Below are 21,735 nucleotides of genomic sequence, written 5' to 3' on the forward strand. Positions count from 1 at the left end.
TTCTTCACTTTTCTTAAGATTTTAATACTAATCAGTCAGATCATTTATCTGATAAGCTTCTTAACCAGTTGATTTTAATCCTCGTGGTGTGAAAGTCAGTGAATATTTTTCTTATTAGCTCAACGCTTCTGGTTCTGCTCAGTACTTGGAGAGGGGTTCTTGATAATAGGTTGCTGTTACAACAAAAAGCTCAAACAACAATGGTTTTTTTTTATGCTTCATCTGAAATTCTGATCTTTGTTTATTATTTATTGGTATGGCAATCTCTCTGGTTGGAGTGTCTGGTAAGATTTTGAAGAGTATTTACGTCCAGCTAGTTGACTTGTACACCAGGCAGGTGGTGAGGACGGGGACCTCTGTTGCATTGTGATTAGACTATCCTCAATTTAACAAAAATATGTATAAAGTTCATACAGTAAAGACCGAAAGGTCCAAATTTAGGAGCTGCATCCTTCGAATGCTGCGTTTACAAGCCGCTTACGTCATAGCAATGCGACGAAGACTCCTTCTTCTTCTTGAAATTATTAGCGGTTGGAATAAAAAACAAAGACGAAGACTCCTTCAAGCGCGACCCATGAATGTTTTTCCCCCTCCAAATTTGAAGAACAGGTCTGGCGTGTGCTTCGCTATCCCAAGAAGCATTGTGGGCCAAACGTGAGATTTTAGGGTTTTTTGTAATAATGGCGGATGAAGTAGAAAAACAAAGAACAGTTTTAAATATAAGTATATTAAAATCTGGTTGTACAAAAATAATAATAAAAAAAGTTTTATTATTTCAATTTTTTAAGTAATCAAACTTGATCAATTCATTGTTGTAATCAATAAAATTGATCAAATAAGAGATCATTTTCAATATTTCGAACTTCATTTTTCCGAGCTTTATGGTTGCCAGGCAACAGGATATACGTCGAAATCAGGGCGGGAATAAATCGGAAGGTAGACCGTTCAATTTCACAACTCTTACCAATCAGGTAAGTCGGGTTTTTCGAAGTATAAAGCCCCTAAATTTGAACACACAAGCCAACAATGTTGCCAAAATTGTGTTTTGTTGATGCTGCTTAATAAAACTGGGGCTATTTTGAGTGTTTATCCGACATGTGGTTTGAAGACGTGTGGTATTGCTCAAAATACAAGTTACTAACCGTTCCTATATCAAATATAATTGTTTGCTGTTGATTTACCTTTCCTAAAACCAGAGAAAATAATAATAATAATAATAATAATAATAATAATAATAATAATAATAATACATTTGAAAAGAATCAGCATCGCAGAATTTTGGGAAAAATCAGACACCACGTCATCCATGTTGGTTAAATGCAATGTTTAATATTTTGAAGCACTGGTTATTTCCATAAAAGATTAAAAAATAGGTGCAACATCACCTATCTTTCAACTCTGAGTACATACAATGATATAATGATCTGAAACTTTATATATTCATATATATGTTCACAGATACTCCATTGTGCAAGAAAGGATCAAACACACATCTCCAGTCTGGTGCCTTCTCATAACCTCCCCTACTGTAAAACTCGGATGAGTCTGAGCTGAAACGTGATGAAATAAACCCTGATGTGTACATTAAGTCTGTTGCTGCGCTGAGAGGAACTTGATCCGGATTAGTTGTGGTATGAATAACATTTGCATGGGGGAAAACAGCACTCCCACTGAATTCCTCATGTTCTGTGAACCCCATAAACTGAGCGCCGGACATCTCCTCTCATATGGGTTTGGAGTGTTTAGAAATTGCGTAAGACGAAAAGTGAAGAAAAAAAAAGCAGCCATCAGTTTTACAGTCCTTTCCCCCTCCTTCTCCTTTCCTTCGTCGTCGTCCTCCTCCTCCTGTTTTTACTCCGGCCTCTCTTGCACAGTTTCAATCTTTCTTCTCTGCCCCGTCTTTCCCCTTGTCATCCGGTTTTGAGTCCAGGAAGAAGTCGTTGCAGGCCACTGTGAGGGCGCCCATCAGGATGATGAACTCTGTGAAGTCCACCTCGCCGTCGTTGTTGGCGTCCAGGTCGTTCATCACCTTCTCCACGGCTTCATTATCTTTGGAGCTCTGTTGGAAGCAGACACAGTTAATAACATCAACTTTTGTTTTTATGTGTGTGTGTGTGTGTGTGTGTGTGTGTGTGTGCAGGATTACAAAGCTGCACAGGCTTGCCAAAACTTGCACATGAGAGTATAAATGTGCATACTTCTACTTGTGTCACACATATTTGCAAATGCACTCTATCTTTTTCTTCGCAACCACATATTTATCCTGTGAGACACTCCACACTTACCCCTAGGTAACTCCCCAGTTCCTCCGTTAGCAGCTCCTTCAGCTCGCCCCTGCTCAGGGTGTACTTATCGCCCTCCTTCCCCGAATATTTGTGGAAGGTTTTTATGAGCATCTGCATGGCACTCTCCAGGTTGGAACTGGGCTCCTTGGACATGCTGGAAGGTGGGGGTGGGGGGGTGAAGTAGAAATCATTAAACTCTTGGATTAAATGCCCGCTCCAGCCTCTGCTTACATGTGTGGCCACATGGCAACCAGAGGCGAAGCAACCTCAAAGATGAAGTGACGGAGGGACAGGTAGACTGATGGATAGGAGGAGTGTGTGGTCACGTTTTTTTGGAATAAAGCTTCGGAGAAGCTTTACTTTTGCTGAACAGTCTTACACACATTGTGTCCGGCATCTTGGAGCGTCTTGTGCTGGACTCGTGGGGAGACTGTGCACACACAGACACAGATAAGTCACTGTCAATAATGAAAAGCTTGGACGTTTGAATCCAAGCAACTGATGCATGCCATTCGTCTGGTTATCTCCCCTGCAGGTTGCTCTGGTAATGCGTGTAACGCTGTAGTAAAACACGTCTCCGATGTGATAACTGACACTTACATTGAGAAACTAAGGAGGCGAGTAACCCGAGGTGCCTGTGCAGAGTCTACCAAGCCATTCCCATAGATGCAATCATTAAGGTGACCTAAAAAATATGCATACATTTCCTCTGCATGGCAACTAGACTTTCAGCATCCTTGTGCAGAATGTTTTGATACATACTACTCAAGCATTTATGTCTCATAAGAAATAGGCTATAACAATACCAAGAGAGATTATTAGGCTCTTAAAATATTTGTGAATAATTTCAACCCTGCAATGTCAAACATCTCATTATTTTTGCGAATGTTTCTCCAGCGTTTGTGAGTAACGTAGAGTAACATAATAAAGTTACCAGAAGAGACGATTAAGATCTCGATATTTTTGTGCAGAATTTTATCTACTGTCACCTGAATCATTTCTGATGCAAGTTAGTTTCAAATATTTCCATCATATAGCAGTTAAGATATACGTATTTGTGCATAATTTCAGCCTGATACCAGTATGTCACTTTTAGCACTCATTTTGTCGAGTACGTCTATTCTGTTTTACACATTTTCCACAGAAATGCAGAAAACAGCTGTTTAAAGACATATATGTACAGAAAGAGTAGTTCTCTCTCTATGGGTTGCAGGAACAAAATGGCTGCCTTCTTTTACTGCAGCCTTGGTTTGGGAGTTTTGACATTTTTTTCTCGAAATATCATGTTGGCAGAACTTTCTTTTGTATATTAAAAAGTTTTTTGCGCAGTAGCTGAAAGGCTCCTACGAGAAACGCACAATAGTTCTTTAGCCAGGTTTTTGCAAAGTATGAAATATCCAGGCTTTAATCTTATTCTTCCTACCTTGAGTAAAGTAAAATATCTGTCTTGTGGGGTACATACAGATATTTAACCTATAAAATATATATTCTGTAATAAATACACAAAAGGCTAAAAACATAAGAGAAAACCAGTAGGTTTTTTTTTTTTCAAAATATTTAAACTGTTATATTCTTAGAAATTAGGATTTTCTTATAATTATTTCTTGCATTAAGCTGCTGTCAGTTACTGGTGATTAGGCCTGATTAAGCTGCTGAGTGTTCAACACAAGGCTGGCTATCTGGAAAATCTATATGGTCGGCCGTCTCACTGGCTGACACGATACAATAGATGCAGATCCTATCTGTAACGCAACACCGGACCTTCTAATAATGAACATACAGGTAATGATGAAGGAGTTTAAGCTGAGGGATGCGACCAGGTTGGTAATTTGCCGTGGAAATGTTTTGGAGGACATATTGAACTGGTATAACTTATTTTATCTGTCAGTTTGCCGTCATTCTCCTCTTGTCTGTTCTCCCACAAACCCCACCTGGACCCGTTCGGTTATCTACTTCAGCTGCACTGAATAGTTTGCAAGAAACCCCTTTTATCCGCTGCGGAGGAGAAAGTCAAGAAAAGCAGCATGTCTCTGTGTCGGTCTTACCTGAGTGCTGATGGAGGGCCTCCTTTGTCTTTAAAGAGCAGCAGGGGACAGAACCAAGGCAGAGATGGATGGGGAGAGAGTCTGCCAGTGGCTTAAATATCACCTGCTCCTCTCCTCCCTCCTCCTCCTCCTGCTCCCCTAAACTTTATCACCCCCTTTGGACCTGAAGGTGTCCCTCCTCCCTTCTCCCATTCCACTCACTTAAAAAAGATGGCAGAATATCCCTTGAACAACCATTTATGTTATCTATTGGGATCTTCTGCGAGAAAGCAACACAAAGTGTGGCATAATTGTGGAGTGGAAAGACAAGAAGCAAAGGTTTTTCCAAAAATATTTTACATGTAAAATTCTGCAAAATACATTTTTTATTCACTCCCGTTTACTCTGATGCCCCTAATTCAAACTCAGACAGAATTGGGTGGAGAAAATCTCTGGTCATATATGTTTTATTCTCAATTGGACATTCAGACACTGCAGGGTTATAATAGTTTGTTTTTTTTTGCTATAGTTTAGTTTTATTGTGACTTTTTGATTGTCTAATTAAGTTAATTTTGATTAATTTTTAGAGTGTACTGGATATTCTTTATTAGTCATTACTAGTTAAATATTGTTTAGTTTTAATGCCTTTTTATTAGTTACATTAGAAGTTTTAGTTTTTCATATTTTGGTTAATTTTTAAGTGTTGCATTGTGATTATTTGTACATCTATTGGGTAATGAAGACAGAATTTGTATTATTTGATTAAAGAAGATCAATCCTGCCCACAACTATCACCATCGACAACAACTTTGAAGATTTTATTATTATTATTATTATTATTATTATTATTATTATTAATATGAGTTACAACAACATTTATTTTCCCTTTGGGATCCGTAAAGGATTTCTGAATTTGAATCTGAAGAAAAGCATTTCCATGTTTTACCCTGGGAATAAAATATTCAGATTGATTTGCAGTGCTAGTTTGCTACATGGCAAATAAGGAAATACATAAATATTTTGTATTTTACTCAATTTTTTTGGGAATTTTTCTGGAATAAAATGTCAACTTTGTAGACGAATATCTCTTGCTTTGACAGATTCTCCCACCAGGAGGCCCTGTGGCCCTCTGGGCTGGATCCATTATTCATTTTCTTCTTGAAAGACTTTCATTTTAGGGGCATTTCTTGTTTTATAACCCAACCCTGCTTCAAACTTCAACACAACATCATGTCTGACTTGTTAGTGTGATTCTCGGTCTTCATGTTCCTGTTTGTCCACTGAAAGTCTCACACAAACCGCTCAGACCTAAACGAAGCAGCTGGATTCATAATGAGATTAAATAACATGCAGGCATCATTTTATTTACTAATTAGACGACTTCTGAAAGCAGCTGGTTGCACTGCATCTCAGCGCAAACGGAGCTGCTGAATGCAAATTCACGCCACTTGTTTCATATTCATGTTAGAGTTTGAAAAAAAGGGAAATTTTATGTTTAACTTCTTGGGTAAGCATTGCTTTGTGTTGGTCTATTAAATTAATCACACTAGAATACTGACGTTAGTGTTTGTAGTTTAAGTGTGAATGAAACACGCCACACATTGAAAACATCTTACGGTCACAGTTTTATTTTGATTTAGCCAGTATGTAGATTATAAGCAAAAAAAAAAAAAAAGTAAAAAACGATACAGCGTTACATATGAAATAAGAGAACGGTAAAGCTCACTGGGCATGACAGTGGACTGATACGAGTCCTTCTGCCAAACACACACACACACACATACACACTCCTAGAAAATAAACAGAGTAAGGCTTGCACGGCTTCCTGGGAAACATCCCACTACCCCAAACATTTTGACCCCAGAAGCCATAAAGACACATTTGTATATTTATATACACTTGCTGTTCCAGTTTGGGGATTAATAACTTTTATCTTCATCTGCTGTATCTGAGAATGAATGAGATTTATTGTGTGGCGATGCAAACACTCCCTGCTGCGCTCCAGTTCCAGTATGTTTCTATAACCATTTAAAAGCTGGGTGGACTTTTGCTACGGGACACAAATAAAACAGCTTTACAAATGGCTAAAAGGATGATGGCTTCAAATGAACAATATTGATTATGAATCATCTCCCAGAAGATGTTGAGTGCTCACATTAGGCTGGAGTCCAGTGGTTGTGCAATTTGGTAAACCACCTTACGTACCTTAACCGAGCTTCACAGGCCCATATGAGGTGGTGCAGGAGACGCATCAGTCCCAAAAAGTACCAACATGCATTAGAAAAAAAGGGAAGACATTTATTTCAATAAAGATGTTATAATAAAACCACCAAAAAAAGTCCAGGAAGTTTGTTAGAGGCAGCAGGAAGCAGTGTGCACTGCGAGCGCAAAAGTTGCACCGAGTTGGCGTAAATGAGAGTATTTACAATGGGAGTGCCTCAGTGAGGCAAGGTGATCACATGATCTGTGCTTATTTGTCTTTCTCATTTTCACTGGGCACTTGAATGAAGTGCTGCCTGCTCTGATAGGGAACAATGCGTCATGTTTTAGTCGTGTGTGGAGGAGCAGCAAGCTGCGGAAATGCAACAACTCAACAGAATTTGGTACTTTGGCAAGTAATCGCTGCAGTGGTTAAAATGACGAGTTAGCAATAAATTTTAAAGTGAGACGTAAAGAAGAAAGAAAAACTTGAATAGCAGTGGAAATAATTGTGAAATGGCTTATAAGACAAAAGGTAATATGATACACTCTGTGTTGTTCTTTGATTTAAAGAGGCACAACCACCGGCAGGCATGATGAGCAACCCCATATCCAGGATTACTCTCATGCAATTGTCTGCATCTTTGGGCGTGTTACTCATGAAATCCCTAATCCAGTAATTTCCCAATGCCCTTAGGATCCAGTTGCAGGGTGTTCAAAAGGTACAAGGGTGTGACCGACAAAAAACACAAGCAGCTGGAGTTCGAACCAACAACACAGTTTAGAAAAAAAAGGTCAGGCTGTATCATTGCTAAGTGTTTAAAGAAGCAGGTCACTGTTAACCTGCTGTGGCTTCATAAGATATCTAAGATTTCCAATAAGACGAGTTTTGGTGGTTTGTTGCAGTCGTTTTTCTTTCCACACATAGAGGGAATAAAGTTGCACAAGCACCTTTTCTGACCTGGCCTGCTAGTGCCTGGCCCACTCCCACAGGACTATCCTGGGCTCTCTTTTTGACCTTATTGGTCCTTTAGGTGTAGATTCCCTCTCAGTGACTTAATTATTTAACCGAAGGTCACACCCAACGCTCCAGTTCCCAGTTAATGTCTGAGTCTGAGTTAAGGGAACACACTGAAGGAGGCAACAGACAAAGAAAAAGTGAGAAAAGAATATTTGGCAATGAGAAAACGATTAAGATAAGTAAGCAGAACTTTAACAAATTAGTTTGTTTATTGTGTTGTTAAATTAGCCACACCACTAGTTTAGAGAAAAATACAAAAAAGTGATTTAAGTGCATCCAATAAAGGAATATTTGGACATGTTTACAGGGACAAACTGGACAAAAACAAAACAAAAAGTCAATTTCAGGGGAAAATGAAACCAAGCTATATGTACTACTACATTTAAAGTCAAAATTTAGATAACCTACTTAGCTGCAACTTAGTAAAAAAAAAAAAAAAAAGTGGAATTTGTGTACAACTCATATAATGGGATTTAAAGCACCAGAACAGAAAACATATGATTATCTACACACTATAATATTGCAGCTATGCTGGATTTTAAGCCAGGTTTGGTGAGAAGTATGTGAATTTTCAGACAAGAATTTCAATATCAAGAGTTTTCCAGCTTATTCCTTGCCTATTTCAAAGTACAAATGCTGCAACACACCTGCTAACAGAGGACTGAGCAATGGCTCTGTCTCAACATTCATATCAATCTGATAACCTAAATTTTAATTGTTAGCCTATGTGTTTGTTCGTGGTGAAGTGAAATTAACTAAATAGGGATATTCCTGTTGATTTGTGATTTTTTTTTTAACTCAAAACTTTCACCTTCCAAGTAAAATTAATGTGTCAATAGCCCATGCTAGCAGTGGAAAATAGCCATTTTGTATTTGTCTTTCTACTTGCTGCTAAGCTAACTTTAAAATCATGTTTGTATCTTTCAATTTAGTGTTAAGTTGCTGAATATATATATAAAAAAACATATTTAAGTGCACCAAATACAGAAATATTTTCAAGTTGAATAGCAACAATAACATGCCATCAGGGTACAAAACAAGCTAAGCTAGCATGGAGAAACGGCTATCCTTACTGCTAGCTTCAGAGGCTAACATAAAATTAGGTTTGTATGGAATAAAAACAAGAGCTCACAATGTAATCAGTAAGATTTACCAGTGCCTGTTAATTTTATTATCGTTATTATTTTTAATGTTAAATTTGATCAGAATCAAGCATTTGGTAAGTTCATTTGATATAAATTTTGGTTAGCAAGTTCCCAAAATGTCCCGTTATTCCTTTAAGTCACACATGCCTGGCAAAGTGATTGCTGGCAAAGTGATTTACAAAAGAACCGTTTCGCTTTACTGTTAGTGGAAAAGTGACAGAAAGTGAAAGAGAATGCATGGGTGGATGGAAGGCCTGTTGATTGTAGTGGTAAGTAAAGCTATTTCAGTCAAGTGTGCAGGAAAATCATAGTTTCCAGGGAAGCTTTCACATGGATACTGCATGCACATTAAAGTGGACAACTGTATGCTGTCATAGTACACCATCATAATGAGGTAAATGTGCTATATAGTGGGATGCACATCCTGTACATATAAACATAGTGGTAAAAGTAGTACAACGCTACTGTCATGTACATAATCATATATATGGAATAGTGTTTCTGTTGTGTTTAAACTGTTGTATTTTAATGTATATAGAAATCGTGGCTTTCCACATTATTTTGGAATTAGTGTTACATTTCTCTGCAGGGTTGATTTCTGTAGTGTGATTTTGGTGACGGAGTGGATTGTCCCCTATGAAGACGCCTCTTCCGTCTTCTCCGCTACGTTCTCCTCCGCAGCAGCAGGCAACTTCTCTGTTGGCTCCTCCGCTTTTGGCGTTTCCTCAGCTTTTTCTGTAGCTTTTACCTCGGCCGACGCTGCTGCTTCCACCGTAGCTGCCTCTGGCTTGGTTTCCCCCTCCGCCTTTGCTTCTACCTTTACCTCGGCGTTTGCGTCCGCTTTTGCTTCTACCGTTGCCTCAACAGTCGGGTCTGCCTTTGTTTCGTCGTTTTCTTTTGGTTTTGGTTCCTCCTTTGGCTCCGTGTTCTCTTTTGGTTGCTCTGCTGCGCCATCAGGGGAGCTTTGCACTGGTTGGGATGCATTATTTTCTGCAGGTTCCTCTTTGCTGAGGACACGCTGCTCACTGAGTGAGCAGGCTAGGTAGCCTATTAGCTTCATGTATTCCTCAAAGCCAACCTTGCCGTCAGCGTCAGAGTCTAGTCCCTGGGTCATATTGTTGACTGCTTCCTTGCTGTCTGCACCCTACAAGTTGGACATACACAACCACAAGTCAGTCAACAATGATAGTGAGCAAAGCCAACATTCTTGACTAGCGCTTAAGTCATAACATAGGCTACCTTCACACAGTAGGTAAATGCAACTCAAGTTTGCTTTGGTGCCGCTTTTTCAACCTTTATCTGGCTTTTTCACAGCAGTCTGAACGACCCAATTGCCATCTTTTCACCTCCTAAGACATCCAATTTGTGCCGCTTCCATGATTAGTGTTAATTCGGATACATATCTGGCTGTTTTTAAAGCAATTATCTGAACGGTCATGCTGCATTTTATCCAGCTTTTATGTCATTGATGTGAAACGTGTCATTCAACACCAGAAAAAGCCAGACATGGTAAATCTGGACATGAACAACGACTGAGAATTAGGATTCTAAACTTATGAATGACTTTTGTGTCTCTGAAGTGCATCACATCACAATCCCACCACTTCACATGCAAACAAACGTCCCTACAGAAGTTGCAGTCGATGGTCCACAAAAGGTTTTACTTTCTTTTTAGCATCCTGCTTCGTGTTGTTGATCTTGAGACGATAACGTTGGCTCGTTGCTGAATAAACTTTGAAATCGATCCATAAGCGGATCCATCCATGCCGTGTGACGTCAGCAGCCTCCGCCTGCACATGCAGGCCACTTTGGGGTTGTAAACCGTTCACATTAAAGCCTCATTGCATTCAGGTTTAATTAGCAGTATGAACAACCATGCAAGGAAAAAAAACCAACAGAATCCAGCTTCAAGACCTCCTGTGTGAACGTAGCCTTTGTTATTTTTGGAACATTTTCTGAGACTCATCCACTACTTTCACACAACAATTTGACTAACATTCACAAAATACAAGTTAGAACTGGTGAGTCTCACAAAAACTAGCGTTATGAATCGGTTACATAACAAACTGTTCAAAGAAGTTCGCTCTGACCGAAAGGATGTTGCCGAGCTGGGATGAGACGAGGTTTTGAAAATCTTTCTTTCCTATATTCTCTTTTCCTTTGGATGACTTCAGGAAGGTTTTCACCACGGCCTGGATGGCACCCTCCATGACTGCCCTGTCTGGGATACAGGAAGACACATTCAATAAGGAAACAGATCAGGTTAATATCTATCCATCTTTCAGTCCATTTGTCTGTAACTTTTGATCTGAAACTTTTTAAACCTTTCAAAACTCCCAACAGGAGCGAAAACACAAACGGTAAAACCAGGGATAAGTGCTGGTGCAACTCATCTGGTGCTCTACCAATTAAATTTGGATGCACGATTGACCAAAACAAACAATTCAAAAGTTCAAAAGTTTGAAAACCAGTACGATTGACCAGTGACCAGACTAACAATAAGAGCTTATTTCTCTCTGCATTTTCAACTAAATGTGAAACATTTAATGAGAAAATCATCAGAAGCGCAAATAAACTGTTTATATGCAAGGCGGCCATGTTGTATTTTGAGGATGCAGTTAATAAAACCAAACAAGCAAACAAAAAGAAAACCTCAGACTTAGAATTTCGACTTCGGGCAATTTCTTTATTTTTCACATTTTCTAAAATTTTTCAACTTTAAGTTACAATTTGAACACAAAGCATTGCAATGCAAATGGATAACATTTTCTCTCATTCTGTGACAAAAAAAAACTTGCTGTACAACTTGCCGTTTTAAAATATCTGACAAAACACCTTGTAGACCAAGAAGACACTTTTCTGAAATCGTTTGGGTACCACTTATCTAGATAAATCTCGAGTTTTACGTCATATTTCTTCAGACTGGTACGTGTTCTGAGAAAACTGAAACCAAGGATCCCTGCAAAGTTTTTCGTTTCAGTTGTCAGACTCCTGAGCTGCGGTTGGGGACGAACAGTGACGTGAGATAGGTGGAAAAGGTGAGAGGGAGTCTGATTGAAACGAGCTGCGATGGACAATGGCGGCTCTGATCTTTGATAGGTCATCTGATCTTTCTAAGCTACCAGGTAAGATTGGATTACCAGAGGGATTACCTAGTCCTTGTCTGCCCTTCTGTCTCTCTCCCTCTCCGTCTTCCTGTCCGTCCCTCATCGTACTCCAAGCCTTCCTCTGATGCACAGACAATCTTCACGTGTTGCACAGACTGAAACTAGCCAGTAAGGGCGACGCGTTTGCAGGAATTCCTCTCATTGCTCTCTGCGGAGATCACTTAGACAGGAATTTACAGGCTATACCTCCGAGCCAGCTTTGCCCCGAAGCGCAGAGACAATGTTCGTTGAAGGCAAACACGCTCGGCAGTCAGTTTCTGTATTCAAATGCTGCAGAGTAAATAAACAGTGCGGGGAGAGACTGTTGACTCTTTGTTTTAACAAGGATGCAGCAGAGCTTGCGGCAGCATATTGACATCTACGTTACTGGTGTGCATGTCAGGCTGAAAGACAAGCATTTTCCAAAGCGCACATTAAACATTACCAGTTAGTGACGTTACGCCGATAGAGTGACAGGGACCTATGAGCTGTTGAATCTAACATTTCACTTCTCTCTTTTAGGTATTTTTTTACATGTTTAACACCAGCTCATTAACCAGCAGCCACCATTTAGAGTCTCTGGTGTGACCCATCAATTACACGGCTCACTAGTGAGCCAACACCAGTGCTTGCCTCTGTAATTTTTTAATTAATGTAATTTAATAAATTGCCAGGTCAAGTTTAGTCGTTTGGTCTGGCAGTAGAGTTTGGACTAAAGTGCTTCAGTTTTGAGGCGGTAGAGCTAAAAGGAACTCGATTTCAATGGAAATTTGTCATTTACTGGTAGTTTCTCTGCAGCTGCATTTTACATCTGTCAATAAGGATGTGTGAAATATCACAATCACAACAAACTACTTGGATTCAAATTGTTGGTATTGAAACCAAAAGTAGTAACACAGTTTCAGGGTTTTTTTGTTATATGTGTATCGTGAAATTTTGACCGGATTTTATTTTTTTTTAAAGAAAGAATAAACGTTCTGATTCTTTGTTGATTCTTTGTTGAACTTATTTTTTAAGCAGCCAAATGGTTTCAAAAGTTGACTGATGTGAATTTGATCATTTCTTTTTTTTAATTGCCAAAATCTTGATGTTCCCACCTAACTTTAGGATCTTGGTCACCAACAACAGTGTCAGGTCTGTGCATGAAATACAGAGAAAGTAATTCTGACTGCAAAAAGAAAAGTTTAAAAGTGCATAACTTTTATAACAAATATGTTTGTACAAATTTGTTAAAACTGCCACCATGTTTCTTATGAGACAGAATCTGAGAAAAGATCAATCTCCTCAACTTCCTTACCTAGCTGGTATTGCAGTCTGAAGGAAAGGAACCAATCAGAGCTAGAGGGAGGGCCTTAGTGTTGTCAATCAATCTCATGTACTCGCTGCTAAATGTGTAAGAGGTGGGGAAACAACTTATCCTTACAGGAAAACTGTTTATCTGCAGTCATTGGTGGCCATGCTAACTAGCTTTAGCATTCATGACAGGCTATGCTAGCTGAAGTGAGAGGGTGGAGTGAGCAGCGCTGCAGGGAGGGGTGATTGTCAACCCTAAGACTCTCCTCCTGGCTCTGGCTGGTTGTTTCTATCAACACTGGGAGAACGCAGAGAAACTGGATTTTTTTTTCACAGATTATCTGTCTCATACCAGATATAATAGCAGACAGTTTCAATAAATATGTAAAAAACATACATAATTTTTTTCCTAAAAGTTACATACTGTTGCTTTAATAAGGTTTATAATATCATTTACAAAAAAAACTACAACAAAAGACATGAGGCAGGGCTGCACTGTACTAACAAACTTTGAAGCTGTAATATCTGTGAAGTGTTGAAATATTGATTATGATCCCTTGTGCCAGTCTTTTCAATCATCAAGGTGCCTCCTGCTCTCCTGGAGCTTCTTACTAAACTCTACATGAGTTTTAGTACGAGGGCTGACAGAGGGAGAATATGGTCAATGAAATATGTCAAATATATCACTAAATATCGTATCCAAGCTTCTTGGATGCTTCTACAGCATCCAAGAAAGCTTTTGCCTTAGGCCGACTTTGCAAATTGGACACAGAAGAAAAAAAAAAAAAGACCAAGAGCTCAAGAGTATACACAAGTGCTGCGTAACCACTCCTAGTTGTCAAAGTAATCCAAACACTTAAAGTGATCCTGAGCTCAGCTGGGACTTTAGGGGACTTCTTCCTGGGCCCGACACGCCCTTCCAGCCCTGAGTACACAGGGGCCTTAACTGACGGCTCGTATCCACACACACATCATCCTCCACCCTTCTCCCGACACTGCCGGGTACTTTCTATGAACAAGTATAGATAAACACATTCCCCACATTCAGAAAAAAAAATTGCATCCAATTCAATGTATTCAATGTCATTTATCTACTCCAAAAAAGAAAAAGAAACAGAGCAAAACACAACAGCGCAAATAATTAAACGCAAAGTCCTACAACCGAGAGTTTCGCGTTTCGCCGCAGAGACCCAAAGGGGGGGATTGATTGGGTGTTGCGTTTCAAAAAGAAGAAGAAGAAAAACAACAACGGGTGAACGTGATACGGTCCGTGCGCAGGGTAACGACAATACTACCGCTGGTGTGGCATCAAATATTAACAGAGGAACAAGTCGGGCTGTGGCTATAAACAGCGGGAAGAGTCACCGTCTCCCACCCAAGTAAACTCCACGCATCCAGACCCGTGGGTGTGCGTAAGGACTCACGATTAACAAGACGGATTGGTTTAAAAACTAACAAAAAATACATAAAAATAAATAATAGAGAGAAAACCAGATACAAATTGTTGCTCTCGGCTTCCTGGTCAATAAAAGCAGGACGTAAAAGTTGCGCCTTTTACTCACGGGGTGTGTTAAGGTTCAGATCACCTGGATTTTAGATCAACTGTTTGCAGCTGATCACTCACTTCAAATCTATATTAGAACATCTTCACGTTAATCTGATATGGATGTGAGCTCAATGAGAAGTAAAAAAAAAAAAAAAAAAAGAAAAAAAAAGTTAGCAAATATAAATTAAATAGTTGGATTTTTCCTTCTACAAAAGCGCAACTTTGTAGGACAGCAGCCAGTGAACGGTTCCTGCAGTCAGACAGGACCAGGGAGCCTCTTGCGGGAGTTTATCGAAACGTGGCAACAGGAGAGAGAGAAAAAAAGAAAAAGTAAAGGAAAAAAAAACGCCGCTTCCACGCAGGAAACACTTACAGTAAACCAAAAGGAAAAACATCCAAACTCACCGTTTGCCGTCTGCGGGAGAAGAGAACTGTGTGAAATGTGCGCCAAAAGTGACTTTCGGAGCTCTCCTCCGCCTTTTTTCTGCGCTGCTTTGAGCCCCGTGGACTTGCCAAACTAGTAGGACTGCAGAATCTCTTCCGTGATTTGGGCTCGCTTCCCCCCACCCCCCCTGTCCTTAAAAGTTTTTCCCCCTTCACAAGTCAAAGGGCGTGTACCTGGGAGAGTGGGAAGGGAGAGCAGAGGAGTGGAAGACAGCGACCCTGAGAGAAGGAGATGGAAATACAAGCAGAAAAAAATATGTATATACACTGACTGAAAGTTGTTGTTTTTCTTATTATTTCATTATTTGGACGTTTCAGGTTATTGTTCGGCTGCAGCTGTTTGGCGTCATGCGTGATTTCCTCATTTGGCGGCTGGAAGCGGCTTCATCTGCTGGGACAGAGAGGCAGGGCGTGGGGGGGGGGGGCGTGACTTCATGCTCACGTCGCTTTTTAAATTAACTTTAAAACACAAATTATCAAGCCACAACCTGAAACTTTATTTATTTATTTTTATTAGACTGCATTTCAAAAATGATAAATTGCATTAAAGCAGAACTGAAATGGCAGATTTTGATCTGAGTGAAGGCAGTTTTTTTTCTTTCATATTTGTTGGTTTAAGAAATAAAATAATTTTTTTTATCACATCAGATCAACAAATATTAATGTGATTTATTAGGATGTCATGATAGACCAACAGAAAGAAGCGCCAGTGCCAAAAGGAGAAAGATGCCCAACCTTAAATCCAACTTAGAAATAATAATCTGCTTTAAACTTCAAACCCTTTTAACTCTGATGCTCCTAAATAAAATTCAGCACACCCAAATGCCTTCATGTAGGCCATGTGATTAAGACATCCCACCTATTTGTAGATTAATCTGAATATAAATCCATCTTTTCTTTCAGATATTTAAGCAGCATTAGTGAACAAACAGCTTTATGAAAATATACTTCAGGTAGTTTATAGATTATAAAACAATACGCCGAACTGACTAATAATGTTTCTGGCTATATTATCACATATAAAGGTAACAAAAAAGTTTTTTTAATATATATTTGCAAACAAAATAGAAAATTATTCATGTTGAAACAAGGAATGTTGTTTTTGTAGTAGAACTTCTGTTGTTTTCTGGCATTAAATGATAATTTATATATATATAATGAAATATTTCTTGTCCCACAGTGGGTAAATGGAGATGTACCAGCAGCAAGTTATTTTTTTAGCAGGAACAATGAAGCTCGTCAGAGTTGATGAAAAGATAGAGCTAAATACAGGCGTGACTCTGGAACAAGAAACACACAGTCAGATATAAGCATCAGAGCATATTCATGTGTTAGAATGGCCTAGTAAAAGTCCAGACCTAAATTTGAGAATCTATAGGTCTCGCTGATGTAGTTGGAGCAAAACAAGGAAGTACTGGTTCAGCGAATACAGCTGCAATATAATACTTTTATTAATAAAAACCTCAAGAACCATGCATGCTCTGACTTTCTCTACAGAATAACCTGCCGCTTTGTGTTGGTCCATCATAAAAAACCCCACCTTAAACCATAAACACCTTAAAGTTTATGGTTGTAAAGTGAAAAACTGTGGAAAAGTTCAAGGGTCACGAACACGTTGAAAGAACCACTGGGTTTCAAACAGGTGCTTTGAAAATACTGCGGTCAACTTTTAGTCAGCTTAGATTTCAGATACAAGCTGGACGGAACAAACTGGGATACATTTCGTGTGGCCCTGTTGCCAGATTCTTTTACAACCATGTAAAAAGATTTACATCTGCAGATTTGATCACAGTAAGTGAGGCGTGGCTAACCAGATGCTTGTCTGCAGAAGCGCCCGCTCTGCAAAACCACAAAAACTCACCGAGTGATTTGGTCTAGTTTCTGGTGAAGATCTCGCTTTAAGTACGACAAAACCAACTTACAAGTAACTTTTCCAAGTAAATAATTCCTTAATATTGGTGGAAAAGGTGCTAGTTAAGTGAAATATAATCAGCCAAGACACAAGACATTTTAACTAATATGGAAAAAAAACCGTCTTATTTTACCTTTTAGTCAGTATTAAGGACTTATTTGCTTAAAACAAGCTCCTATTTCTTGCTAAAAATTTACCTGCAAGTTAGTTTTGGCTTATTTCATGAATACCAAGAGATCCACGTTGGAAACTAGACCATAGCTACTTGTTAACATGTTGTGATTTAGCAGAAAGCCTGCAAACGGACAGTCAGACAGTCAGACGTTCCCATTTCAACCGTTTCTGTGACTCATCCGACCATCGTCCGTCCCTCCCACGCTCACATCTTGACACGATGATGGGGTGGGAGTGGGGGTGGGGGCTGTAATTTGGATACAAAGGTCACATTTACCTATCGCGCTGGAAAAAAAAAAAAAAAAAAAAGGCGCACTCTCACAGTCAGGCCAGTAGCAAATTAAAACAGGCCCATAGGCGATAAAACGGCGGGGGAGCATTCCTGCACACATAACTCTGTCTAGACATTAGAGTTGATGCCGAAATGACCCGTTTAAGGAAAACGCAATAGGATGCGTTTGGGTCGCTGTCGCCATCTTCACCGCTGCACTGCAAAAAGCACAAAATATCACCAAGTATTTCTAGGGCAAATATCTTAGTACAGTTGAATCTTTTTTTTTTTTTTTTTTTTTTAGGAGGATATAGGAGATTGTTTTAAGTCAATAATTCACTTATAAAATTGGAAAAAGTCTTGCTACAAAATAAACAATCTGCCAGTGAAACTAGCACTTTTTGGTCAATATTGAAAACAAGCTCCCGTGTCTTAATGAAAACGTACTTGTCCGTCGTTTTGTCTCAATTCAAGTGAACTGAGATATTTGCGCTAGAAACCAGACATAAACACTTGCTGTGTTTTTGCAGTGTGGGTCATAATGCTATGCAACAGCCGGCAGCTTTATGGGGCACTAAAAGTGCAGGACGGCTGCAGATCACAAGCTCTTAAATCACTACGGCTCCGATGCAGGCTTGCTGGAAATCATATAACGCGGTGAATGAATGACAGCAGAGTCGAAGCAGGTGGCTCAGGGTTTAAAACAACAGAGGCTTTAATTCAAAGTTCCTCCCATCAAACAAATGGTTAACTACGCCAGTTACACATGAGTCTCTGGCACAGAGAGATAAAAGAAATCAGATGGCCTCTCGCTCCGTTTTACAGCAGGAGTTAAGCGAGCCGACTGGGTCGGGTCGACTAGCTGAAGCCTCCCTGTTTGCCCGCCAGTTTTCCAATCAGCTGCCAGAACTCGGAGAAGGTCAGCTCCCCGTCGTCGTTTTCGTCCAAGGAGCTCATGAGCTGGTCGATGGAGGCGGGGTCGCTGGCGTTCTGCGGGCGATCAGAGACGAGACGCAGATCAATACGGAGCAGAAACTGAATTGCTTTACGATACTCGGTTACACTTTAATGGGTGTCGAGAAGTTGTTCGTCTGCTTCAGTGCATTGTAAACTTTCTTTTTTTTTTAAATAAGTTTGAAATGCACCATCTTTAAAAAAAAATTGAGGTTCTTAAAGATGGAAAACATCGTCCTAGTTGTAAAGTCTGGCTCAGAGAACAGACTTTAAAAATAACTGTTAGTTTATAGCCAAGTCAAGTCGAGTGTAACTTTATTGTCAAAGATCCATGTAACGGGGTTAACACAGAAGTTTGAAATTGCGTTTCACCAGTCTCCAATGTGCAATTAAATTAAACATATAAATAAGACATTGACAGTAACCCACCCCCCCCCAAATGAGAACCAAAACATTTTAAAGATCTGCTGTTATATCACTCATGGTCTTCTGGTTCTGGTTCTGCTCCTGCTCTGCAGAACCAGAACCAAACATGGAGACGCAGCATTCAGCTTCTAAGCACCACAAATCTGGAACAAATTTCCAGAAAACTGCAAAACAGCTGAAACACAGAATAAAAAGACGCATGCTTGATAATAGCTGGGACATTGATCAATATATTTTATATGTATTGATCATCTTTATTGATGGCATTCGTCGTGATCATTTGAAATGTAAAGCACTTTGAATTCGCTTGTTGCTGAAACGTGCGATACATGCTAATAACATTTTTGCTTGGAACTTCAGAAACATGTCAGTAGTTCATAGAAAAAAAGAATATTCATTTTAGTCAAACCTATGAAAAGTAAAATCAGAGAAACTAATAATTTTAAGTCTCTCTCTTTTTCCCCAGAGCTGTATTCAGAGCCTTCAAAGGTGGATGATAAACAAACATCAGCAGAGAGAGACAATAAAAGCAACTAAAGAGACAACAAACCTTGACGAAGTTGGGAAGCTGAGAGGTCACCAGTTTGTGAAACTCGTCTTTGCTCAGCGTGGAGGAGGATCCCTCATTCCCAGCGTACACCTTAAACTGGGAGACGATGGTGGTGATGGCGGCTTCCATGGTGGCTTATGCTGCGAATAAAACCAGTAAAAACTAAGAATGCATTTATTTTTTATTTATTTATTTTAAAAACCGGAATCAGCAGCTGATGCCTTACCTTGGCGAGTTTAGGCTGAGCAGCAGCAGACGGCGCGAAGCTCCTTTCCTCTTCATCTCTGTCCATCTCCTCTCTAAATATACGCGCTTCATCTTCATCACCGGCGCACACATCAGCGGAAAACCCCTCATCGTCACTCCCCTCCTGCCCTCATCTCTGTCGGATTTCCATGGCATCAAGCAAAAAAAGAGAGAAAGAAATGGGGGGGGAAAAAAAGGAAACAACAAACTGCCACGCTGACCTACAAAAAAGGTCACAGCGGATCCTGACGACTGGACAAAACGCCGCCCGGGTCCGTCTGCAGAGGCGGCATCAGGCGAGTCCAATCAACTGACTGAATCGTGCATTATAAGCAATAATTAGTTTACACAAAACATGACTCAAATAATGGTACCGAGGTCCAACACACCCTCTGTTGTCTCAAACCGAACACACTCAAAGCAAAGACATTACGCTTCTTTACGTGTTTGCAAAACCTAGCGACGTAGCTAGCCGTTTTTCTTCTTCTTCATGTGTTAGTTGTTGGGATTTAATTTATGTTTTTTAAATCAAAGCAAACTTCAATCCAGGGAGGGAGGGAGCGGCGAATCTGCGCCGAAGCGCCTCTAACCTGCCTGGTTGTGTTATTCAAAGAATGGCAGACTCTGTCTGCGCTGCCGTAATGAACGACTGGTTCTCGTTCATCAGCATGTCAGCTGGGTGACATCAGCGGAAGCCAACATGGAGAGAGAGAGAGAGAGAGCGAGCCTGCCTTCAGTTGAGGCACAGACCCGAAGTCTGCGTGTAAACGCTTCAGCTGGGCATCGCAGCTGAGATAATGGATGCCAGTCATGCCATCAGCTCCCGACTCAAGAGAGGCGGCGTGCGTCACACTGGGCTGGCTGGGCGGCTCCAGGGCTCTCATTGATTGTAGCCAGCTACTGTATAAACCTGTGCAGAAGTTTATATGCTCTGATCATGCAGAATAAAAGTAGTTCGGTTTCTTTCCAGCTTGGAACAGAAAAAAAAAAATGATTTAAGTGCTCCTCTTTGGGACTGCTACTGTCCTGCATCTCTGCTCCGACACACCTGAATGGAGAGCCTGAATGACCTCTTTGGCATGTCAGTAAGTTCTGCAGAAGCTGAGTAACTGACCTGTAATCTGACGCAGGTGTGTTGGAGCAGGGATGCATCCAAACGCTGCAGGACGGTGGCTCTTGAAAACCCCTGATCTTGTTCTTTCCACTTGATGGAAAGCTATTTAGGCTGGCAGTAAATCTTGTGATTGCCTGGAGCCGAAGGTTAGGACAATGATTTATTTAACACTCATCGGATCGGACAATCCTCAGAACAATGGGAATGTCTCAGGAAGAGTCCAGGTTATGGGAAAAGATTTTCAGATCCATTTCTAATTTTTTTGAAGAAAACATTTTTAGGATGTCTTAAACCTTCGTCGAAGACCAAACCGTCTCCAGTAGGAAACTTGTTAGGATGTTCAGGAAGAAACAAGGAGCTACCAATGGGCTGAGTGGACAACAAAAATAATCACTCTACCCTGGAGTCAACCCTCGTCAAACGGACCAAAATAAGCCCACAAAACTTCTGAAAACAAAAAGAAACTTCAACCAACATGGTGAAAAATGTATTGAACTCAACATTTTATTTCATAAAAACAGGAGACAACTGATGATGATAGAAATTATATTTGCCCAGGGGTCAAATGAAGTCACATCCGTTGAGCCCCATCGTCGCCCCGCGGACGCAGAAATACTTTCAAATATCGATTAAACTCTCGCTTCGATCTGTGCTTCGAGGACTCCTCCAAACACCTTTGGTCAAGCAGGTCTTCAGAAATAAACCACCTCCCAAGTAAACTCCCCAAACATTCACTCTGTGCCTTGCGAGCAGCAGGGCGAATTAAGAGTCGCCGAAACTCCTTCCTCTTCTAGCAGAAGCCAGTGAAATCGGAGAAACTCTGGTCCAATCTGAGTTCTTCATATTGTGGTAAAGGCACGTTAAGCAGCAGCTGGTACGCAACGTACACGAAGGTCGCTTCAACATTCGGCGTGAACGGCCCGGGTCCGAGTCCGTCGCTCCTCGGATTCATACAGACGACGGGGGGAGGAGACGGGAGCAGTAG

General features: G+C 40.3%; 3 protein-coding genes across 4 annotated transcripts; all 3 read right to left on the bottom strand.

The window, feature by feature from the left end:
* Positions 1–1,307: 1,307 nt before the first annotated feature.
* Positions 1,308–4,443, bottom strand: s100s (S100 calcium binding protein S). Of its 2 annotated transcripts, XM_008422508.3 has the most exons (4): positions 4,331–4,443; positions 2,669–2,715; positions 2,286–2,439; positions 1,308–2,059 (listed from the first exon to the last, which is right to left on the bottom strand). In XM_008422508.3, exons 2-4 carry the CDS (start codon positions 2,680–2,682, stop codon positions 1,877–1,879), a joined length of 351 nt encoding a protein of 116 aa, XP_008420730.1. In that variant the 5' UTR covers positions 2,683–2,715; positions 4,331–4,443; the 3' UTR covers positions 1,308–1,876. The 2 variants fall into 2 exon arrangements, with proteins under 2 accessions (XP_008420730.1, XP_008420731.1); XM_008422509.1 differs by lacking the exon at positions 2,669–2,715 and having other exon boundaries at positions 4,331–4,436.
* Positions 4,444–5,915: 1,472 nt separating this feature from the next.
* Positions 5,916–15,461, bottom strand: s100u (S100 calcium binding protein U). The gene is made up of 3 exons (XM_008422507.3): positions 15,065–15,461; positions 10,765–10,895; positions 5,916–9,818 (listed from the first exon to the last, which is right to left on the bottom strand). Exons 2-3 carry the CDS (start codon positions 10,882–10,884, stop codon positions 9,309–9,311), a joined length of 630 nt encoding a protein of 209 aa, XP_008420729.1. The 5' UTR covers positions 10,885–10,895; positions 15,065–15,461; the 3' UTR covers positions 5,916–9,308.
* Positions 15,462–18,151: 2,690 nt separating this feature from the next.
* On the bottom strand, positions 18,152–21,093 carry s100a11 (S100 calcium binding protein A11). Its single transcript, XM_008422506.3, has 3 exons — positions 19,617–21,093; positions 19,391–19,530; positions 18,152–18,450 (listed from the first exon to the last, which is right to left on the bottom strand). Exons 2-3 carry the CDS (start codon positions 19,517–19,519, stop codon positions 18,319–18,321), a joined length of 261 nt encoding a protein of 86 aa, XP_008420728.1. The 5' UTR covers positions 19,520–19,530; positions 19,617–21,093; the 3' UTR covers positions 18,152–18,318.
* Positions 21,094–21,735: the final 642 nt, after the last annotated feature.

This window comes from Poecilia reticulata, chromosome 11 (assembly GCF_904066995.2).
Source record: "Poecilia reticulata chromosome 11, P_reticulata-male-v2, whole genome shotgun sequence".
NCBI classification, from domain to species: domain Eukaryota; kingdom Metazoa; phylum Chordata; class Actinopteri; order Cyprinodontiformes; family Poeciliidae; genus Poecilia; species Poecilia reticulata.

Bases quoted from the DNA above. Each gene is read 5' to 3' on its own strand.
- s100u (XM_008422507.3), bottom strand. From the start codon at position 10,884: ATGGAGGGTGCCATCCAGGCCGTGGTGAAAACCTTCCTGAAGTCATCC. The intron at 9,819-10,764 runs GTCAGAGCGAAC...TCCAACTTGTAG, and splicing joins AGCTCGGCAACATCCTTTCG to GGTGCAGACAGCAAGGAAGC.
- s100s (XM_008422508.3), bottom strand. The intron at 2,060-2,285 runs GTAAGTGTGGAG...TGCTTCCAACAG, and splicing joins AACTGGGGAGTTACCTAGGG to AGCTCCAAAGATAATGAAGC.
- s100a11 (XM_008422506.3), bottom strand. From the start codon at position 19,519: ATGGAAGCCGCCATCACCACCATCGTCTCCCAGTTTAAGGTGTACGCT. The intron at 18,451-19,390 runs GTTTGTTGTCTC...GATCGCCCGCAG, and splicing joins AGCTTCCCAACTTCGTCAAG to AACGCCAGCGACCCCGCCTC.